This window comes from Cryptotermes secundus, unplaced genomic scaffold, assembly GCF_002891405.2.
Source record: "Cryptotermes secundus unplaced genomic scaffold, Csec_1.0 scaffold1876, whole genome shotgun sequence".
Taxonomy (NCBI): Eukaryota; Metazoa; Arthropoda; class Insecta; order Blattodea; family Kalotermitidae; genus Cryptotermes; species Cryptotermes secundus.
Window position 1 is genome coordinate 1 of NW_019739005.1, and position 7,899 is coordinate 7,899.

Here is a 7,899-nt window from a genome sequence, read left to right on the forward strand (position 1 = left end):
GAAACATCTTCACAGCTTCTCTCTGTTGAGATACACTGAGACTGTATGAATTGCAGTATGTTTTCCAAGCCCCCATGTTTCTTGTCACCTATTGGTTTAACTAAGGACTGCCTGTACCTGGTATAACGCATGCTGTTCTGGCAGACCATGAAGGATATTAATTAAATAATGACATAATATATTTGTTTATATCATTTCATTTCCAAAGCGAGGATAGTGTAGTCTGTATAGTGACTGACTATGGGCTGGATGACCAAGGAGTTGGAGTTCAAGTTCCAGTAGGGTGAAGAATTTTCACTTCTCCATGTCTTCCAGACCGGCTCTGGGGTCCACCCAACCTCCTGTCCAATGGGTACCGAGGGCTCTTTCCCTCAGGGTAAAGCGACGGGCGTGAAGCTGACCACTCACCTCCAGCTAGTGCTGAAGTCAATAAAATGTGGATCTATGCATCCACTTCTCCATATGCCTTCATGGCGTAGTGCTTAATTAGTTAAGCACAGGAACAACTTTACCTTTTTACCTTACCTGTATTTTATTTCAGTTAATGCATTTTTTGTCACTCAGCAAAACAGGTCGACTTTTCACAGCATCTCATGCCAGTCATTGGATTGCTTTGGCCATACCCTCTTCGTTTGATTGTTTTCCAAGCCATTTTGTTGTTGCCACAGCAGAATCAAAAATATGAAGTCCATGTTGTGGTTTATTTAGCTTGTTTGCTGATAGCAGTGAAATCAAACGGTAAATCTGACTGTATCAAGGAAAGGTATGGACCCTTTCCAGGTGACAGTTTAATCTCCATGCCATAGCTGAGTTGTGTTCTCTTATATATTCTCTGTAGGTCTGTGATTCACGTATCTGCACTGTAAGCAGCTGCCAGGTGGTGTCTCGGTCGACATTCCCACAAATTCATTGCAGTTGGTGAGGAGCAGAAACGTGCCCTATGTAGACTGCTATATATGGACAGTCTGTATACTTGTTGGGCTACAAGCACGGCTGCTTCCTTTACTTCTGATGTGTCTCGGACAAGTTAATAAGGAAAGTAGTCAAAGTGTGATGAAGCTTATACTGTTAATTTTTTCACAGTTTACTTAATTGTGTTGAATATTTAAAAAAAAAATCAGAAAATTTTGGCAGGATGTGAACAGGGTGTCACTCAACAGTTTAAATGTCATTTGAGAAAGAGGGAAGTGTCTGAGTGACTTAGAAACTGGTTTGAGTGCTTCCCTAAACCCTAAATGTATAAAATACTTCTGATTCATATCGGGTCACTATATCCCCTATTTTGTTTGATGCTCAAATCAGTCTTAATTGAAATTTTACCAGAATGGTTTGAGAAATGTTGGTACCCATGGCTACCTGAATACACATTGCAGAAGACCATAATCTTAGCAGAGTGAAAGCCCTACTTGAGGTTTCTCTGCGAAGCTGTGTATTTGGACACTAAACCAAGGAAAATGTTAAATGGAAGAAATTTTACTTTCAGATTATCGATTTGGAATCATTGAAATTAAATGTTAAATGAGAGGAAACCTTAAATTGAGGAACATTAATTTGGGATTCCAGTCTGTAGATTATGTTTGTTACCGACTTGTTTCTGTGCCATTTGCAGCAGGAGAAGTGTGCCACCCTCAGCACCAAGAGATGCGAGTGCGCCGCGAAGTTGGCACAGATGAACCCGTCGAAGTTGTGGAAGTGGAGCAGAATTCTGACACAGTGACAGTACCAAAGTATGTGTTCACATAAAGTTTCTGTACTTGTACCCTATTCTGTGGGGATGTAACATATTTTCTCTGGTACCCGATGTTTTGGCATAGTAGTAATGCCCTAAACGTGTGTTTTGGAGGTGCTTAGTTTGAATCTTGGCTAGAATGCCAGGTTTTTGTTGTAGTTTTCTTCTGTCCGTCCAGAATAGTACTTCAATTTATGCCACAACTGCTCCCTTCCGGTATATCTGTCTGACTGACTGCTAAGTTGCTACTGGCCCATGCCAGCAGAATGGACTGGATTGAGCTGGCTCATGTATGATCCAATGGCAAATGTAATGAACCTTCGGGTTCCACAGAAATAGGGACTTCTCAACCAGATAAAAGGCCATGATGTAAACTACTTATCTGTTAATGAACATTATTTTTGTGATGTTTACAGTTTGCGAGACCAGGTGGTAGGCCTGGAGGTAGTTGTGGAGCCGCAAGATGTGGGAACCCTGAGGCCTCCACACGAGCCTTCACAGAAGCTGATTGATGAAGAACTCGAGGTATGTAAACCTGGTCCAAGTGTAGTATACAGGTTGTTTAAAAAATGTAGTCATAACTTAGAGGAGCATTTGGGGTACAGGATGTAAATACACCTGTTCTCTGAAATTCCTTTGTTGTGCATTTTTTCTATAAGGTGCCCAAAACATTCGAAGTATCCACTGGTGGTATGCAAACCACAATTTACTTACAATTTCTTGGATGTCTGTGCAGGCTGTATCACAAGCCATCGCTGATGTTGAGAAGATGGAGAGGGAGGAGCAAGCTAACAGAAAGGCGTTGCTTGAGGCCAAGTCTCACTCAGATACAAAGGAGGCAGATGAGATTGTGTTTCCATCAAAGAACATCTTGGAAGGCGTGAAAATGCTAGTGGAGGTGCCCGCCATGGTCGAGACCTCTGAACCGGAACCGCAGACAGTGGCAGAGGTGATAGAGGTGCCAGCACCAGGGCCCAGTGCCAGTGATCTGGACATCATCATTGTTGATAGCAGCGCCTTGGGCGGACAAGAAGAGGTACTGCCTGACACGGAGCGCCAGACGGTAGAAGTCATTCTTGATGGGAAGAGTGAGCATGGGAAGAAGCAAGACATCGCCAGTGAGGGTGCCGCATCATCTGATCCTCAGGAAACACTCAAGGATACTGGTGAGAAGGTGACATTAGAGGGTGAGCCACAGGACAGTCTGTCAGAGAATAAACAAGATGATTCATCTAGCACTTGTGATCCTGATAGTGCAGGTGTTAGTGAAATTGTGACTGCAGAGTGTGTTGTTGATAGAGATCTTGGAATGGATGAAGCATCTAGAATTGAGATTGTTGCCATTGAAATTCCTACTTCCAAAGCAGAGGAGAAAGAAATCAGTAAGAGGGATAGAAATGAACAGCTTGATAAAGAGAAGGAACAAAGCATAAAGAGGGAAGGAGATGAGATGGTGGTGGAGAAAGATAATGAACAAGAGACACCTGCAAGTGACAGAGCTGTGAATAGTGGAGAGCGGAAAGATTCAGTAGATAGGTGTGCAGCCACAAAGGAATCAGTGCCTGCTGTAGACTCTGAAGGGCAGTGTTTGGAGCTTAGTGAGGTAAAGAAGGACACTGTAAAGAGTGACATGGAAAAAGAAATAGCAGGAGAAAATTTGGAAGATGAAGTTAAAGAAAATATAGAGAGAGAGGGAGCTGCAGGCAATGAAACAGTTGATGAGCAGTGTGAGAAACAGGAAGAGGATTTGCCAACAGCAGAATCTAAAGAGGGAATTGTCAATCAGCCCAACGACACAAAGAAACAAGACACAGAGGGAGAGGAATTGATGACAAAGGTACATGATGTAACAGAGATTGGGGAGGCAGTTGATGAAGATGACTCGCGTGCTGAAAGCAGTGAGGATGAAAAGAAAATCGACAAGAAGGCTTGGTCTGCAGACCACGGGGAGGAAGCTGTTTTGGAGAATGCCAGGTACTATAACTTTTGATGTTTTATCAAATTTATAAGTTATTGATTGTTGAATAATATGATTATGAATGATTTGAAATGTTATGACTGAATGGGTTGATGTAGCAGTAATGCTCTCTATTTGTGTTCAGGAGGTGCTTAGTTTGAATTTTGGTTGGGACATCAACCATCATGACTACAGTTTTTCATGGTTTTCTTCATTCCCTCTGTTGTGCTGTGATGACAGGGGTGGTTAAAACAGAATACTAAATTACTACGTCAGCTATCTCTCTTTGGCTAATCCCACCGCTGCCACACTGATTGCGACACAAATATTTGTCTTACAAATCTTATCGCTGACACCAGTTGTTCTGCCGTAAGGGGGGTATTAAGTAATTACCAAAAAAAAAACAGTAGTTCACAGTAGTCTACTCTCAGTCGGCTCCTGTCCCTCAGGAGCCTCTCCCCCTTCCTCCGGCTTATTCTTCCTGTGCGGACTGTCGTTGCTCCCTGGTTCCGAGTTCACAGTTCCCATGAGACGTAGGGTAACGCAGGAGCGGTAAGGGGAAGGAGCCTAGTGGGTTGTACCAATGAATTTCTCTATATTTCCATCCTACTCTATTTGTCTAGTATCTACATATATACAGTAGTTAATGCCGACTGCTGTTGGGTCGCACAAGGTTCACATATATTCGTTATCCCTCCTGTACTGACACACGGTACTCCAGCCTGCTCTGTTGCTTATTTAGTCACTGGGTTTGCACTTTAATAATATCACCTTACATTTCATGGCTAATATGAGTAGTTCGACTTACTCGAGAAAGATAAGCAGATGATCATCGCCCACCACCACTTTGTCGGTGCCATGATGGACATAGCCTCCGGCTACACTCCTTGAAAAGATTGTTTGATTACCTTCAAACATTTTCCATTTTGATACTTTTGTACTCTGGAATTGATAGCTCATCACCTTCCGGGAGGGTGAGCTCCTGCCCCTTTCTGACGCTATTTCTGAGGGTGGCTAGTGCTCATTGGATAGTTACTTCTCACGGCGGCGAATCCCGTTCTGCCAGCCTCTGTGTACTCAGCATTTCTATTTCTCCCAGTGTTTTACCTTCATGAGCTCACTTCCGCATTGTCAGCGCGGCTGTGCTGAGCTAAAGCATTCTTTTTTTCCAGGCTCTTTCCCTTCTGCGTTTCACAAACATGAACCTTGTGTCAGCATAAAACCTTTTTTACGATCCAAAAACATACTGTCGATGCCCCCATATTACATTTGTAAATTTGAGGCATAACACCCTCCATGCAAATGCTGAGAAAGTACCACAATTATGCTATGAGTGCTACCTTCCAAGTCCTTCCAATTCGTTCATCTATCATACTGTCGTTTGATGCTATATAGTCTATTTTTTTATTGCTAGTGGCGTGGGACTAAGTCCCTTGTACTGCGGCCACCTCTGGCCTATTGTACCAGCCACAGATATAGGTGAAGGTGATTGTGGAGCAGTTGTTGGAATGAAGATTGGCAGGGGAAACTGAAGTACTTGGAGAAAACCCACCCCAGTGCCACTTTGTCCACCACAAATCCCACTTGACCAGACCCGGGATCGAACCTGGGCCGCTGCAGTAGGAAGCCAGCGACTAACCACTTGAGCTATGGCGTGGCCTTCTGCTATATATTCTAGCTAGTGACACCATGTTAGATGCCTCTGCTTTGCTGCAGTATTGATGGCAAGAGAGACCACTGGATCTGTACCTTTATGTTGAAATGAAAGAGGATACTCTCACTTTGCTGTATTTATAAGCTGTGAATGCATTTCAGTTTGTTAGTGAACATTGCCTGGGAACCCACTCCACGAAACCAAGTGCCAATCAGAAAGCTCCACAATAGAAAGTTCTGCTTTTCATTCAGCTTGCACGGCTGGTAGTGGGCTGTACCTTAGCAGAGACAGTCATAGGACAAGGAGTGTTTTAGCTTGAGTTTCATCCAAGCACAAATAGCATTCAGTGCTGGTGCCCCCTCCCCCCACACACAGAATTACAAAAATTACAAAATAAGGACTCCAGTTTAAATAATCTTAATAGTATGCATCCTGTTGTATGTCATAAACAAGATACACAAAATGTATCCAAAAGAATGCAGTGTATACAACAATATTCTGTATTTAAAACAAAGTAGACACTATTGTATCAACATTTGTTTTTATTGATGCAACATGTTTCGACCCTTATACAGGGTCATCGTCAGGTGTAAAATGGTACCAGACTCAGTTGTTGAATTGCATCTTCAACAAGGATCCTTATTGTGCACTTGAGTGTTTCTAAATGTATTAATTGAGTCTTTCAGTTAAAATTTTGAATACTCTGATAATAAAATTTAAAAATTAGAGACTAAAGATTAAAAGATAAATGTTAAAATTGTTCTAAAATGGAAATGAAGTATTTTGCAATAAATCTCTTGAAAACTTCATGGCCGCTACATATTGACGTGATTTTCTGGTGGTAGAAGTCTGATGATGTCCCTGTGCAAGGGTCGAAACATGTTGCATCATTAAAAACAAATGTTGATATGATTGTGTCTACTTTGTTTTAAATACAGAATATTGTTGTGTGTACTGCATACTTTTATATACATTTTGTGTGCCAAATTTATATAGTTTTGCTTCTCTTTTGCTTTCTCTTCAGTGAATTTTGTTCATGTATTTATGCAAATTGACAGGAAGCTGTGTGACTTCATTATAGTTAAATTGAATACTGTGCTACACTAAAGCAGTGGACTTAGTTAGTTGCCATTTATTCCTGAAAACTTCATAGCTTTTCATGTGGGTTAGTGTAGTCAAATAACATCACTGAAAATATATGCCCCTCTTACAGCCCACTGGCGAGCGTCACAGGAGGCAAAACATGGAAGGGGGAGGAGGATGATGATGAAGAGGTGGGAGACAAGAAAGAGAAGGGAGCGTCTGATGGACCAAAGCAGTTACCTGACAAGATCGCTGCCACACAGAAGGTAACAGTTAGGGCTGATACCCCATCCACAGAGGATGACAAGACAAATGATGCTGTGGAACCACCATGAAGTAACCGACGGCGGGGCGCCACTGCAACGCCTGTTGACTCTGTGCCGAACAGTCCTGCTGCACCTGTCACGTGAGTTGAGATTTCTTGCTTGTTCATTAGAGGGAGGAATGTTTCTGTCAGTGTCCCTTGAAGATCTGAATCATAGGTCTCATGAAACATGAGGTCATCTGTGGTTTGTTTTTACAGTCTTTTGCATGTTTTATCATGAAATTGCAAAGTACATTTAAAATAAAATTTAGTATGAGTATTGACTGGAGGCTTGTGAACACAGTATTAGTCGAGCGTCTGAGCCACTCTTTGCTTCTCCAGAAGGACTGTGTTCCTTGTGAATATGTAATTATTGGAACCAGGTGTTGGAAAGTGAATTTCATATCAGTGCACACTTACATGAAGGTGAGACCATGTACGTAGCTGAATGAAGGAAAGTAGGTGAGAAATGTATACAGAATTTTCTTGAAGAAGTTTCTTTTAAAGGTGCATGCAAAACCAAGAGATAAGTAAGGAAAGAACTGAATGGGATCACAATGAAACAAATCATGAGAATACGGACTGAATTAATTTGTCTCATGATTGGATCTAGTGGATAGTTTCAGTGTTAGGGCAGTATGAACCTTGAGGTTCGGTAATCAGAATGTTCTGCCCTGAAGATGGAGGCAGCATGGTTCTCTGAAACGTTGGTGACAGTGGCACATCCCACAAGACAGCAATATCCAGGGTGTGGGTGGGTGCTGATAAATTATAATTTGGCTGTAGTGATGAAGACCGTGAATATCGAGCATGGAAGAAGTCCATCATGCTGCTATATGGACGGCTAGCCACTCACAAGTATGCCTCGCTTTTCCTGCGCCCAATCACAGATGACCAGGCCCCAGGCTATAGCAGTATAGTGCACAGGTATGGACTATTTCCTTAAGTATACATGCTGTTATCTTTGTTGTTTGATATTTCTCCTCTGTGTGGGATGTTTACCTCTTCACCATAGCTCAAGCAGTTAGTCGCTGGCTTCCTACCGCGGCGGCCCGGGTTCGATCCCGGGTCTGCTGAAGTGGGATTTGTGGTGGAGAAAGTGGCGCTGGGCTGGGTTTTCTCTGAGTACTTCAGTTTCCCCTGCCAATCTTCATTCCACCAATTGCTGCATA

The 7,899-nt window shown here is 42.5% G+C and overlaps 1 protein-coding gene across 1 annotated transcript; it reads left to right on the forward strand.

Moving 5' to 3' along the window:
- The first annotated feature begins 496 nt into the window (after positions 1-496).
- Positions 497-7,595, forward strand: LOC111871594 (dentin matrix acidic phosphoprotein 1). The gene is made up of 5 exons (XM_023864806.2): positions 497-1,727; positions 2,146-2,254; positions 2,466-3,703; positions 6,554-6,829; positions 7,514-7,595. Exons 1-4 carry the CDS (start codon positions 1,519-1,521, stop codon positions 6,756-6,758), a joined length of 1,761 nt encoding a protein of 586 aa, XP_023720574.1. The 5' UTR covers positions 497-1,518; the 3' UTR covers positions 6,759-6,829; positions 7,514-7,595.
- Positions 7,596-7,899: the final 304 nt, after the last annotated feature.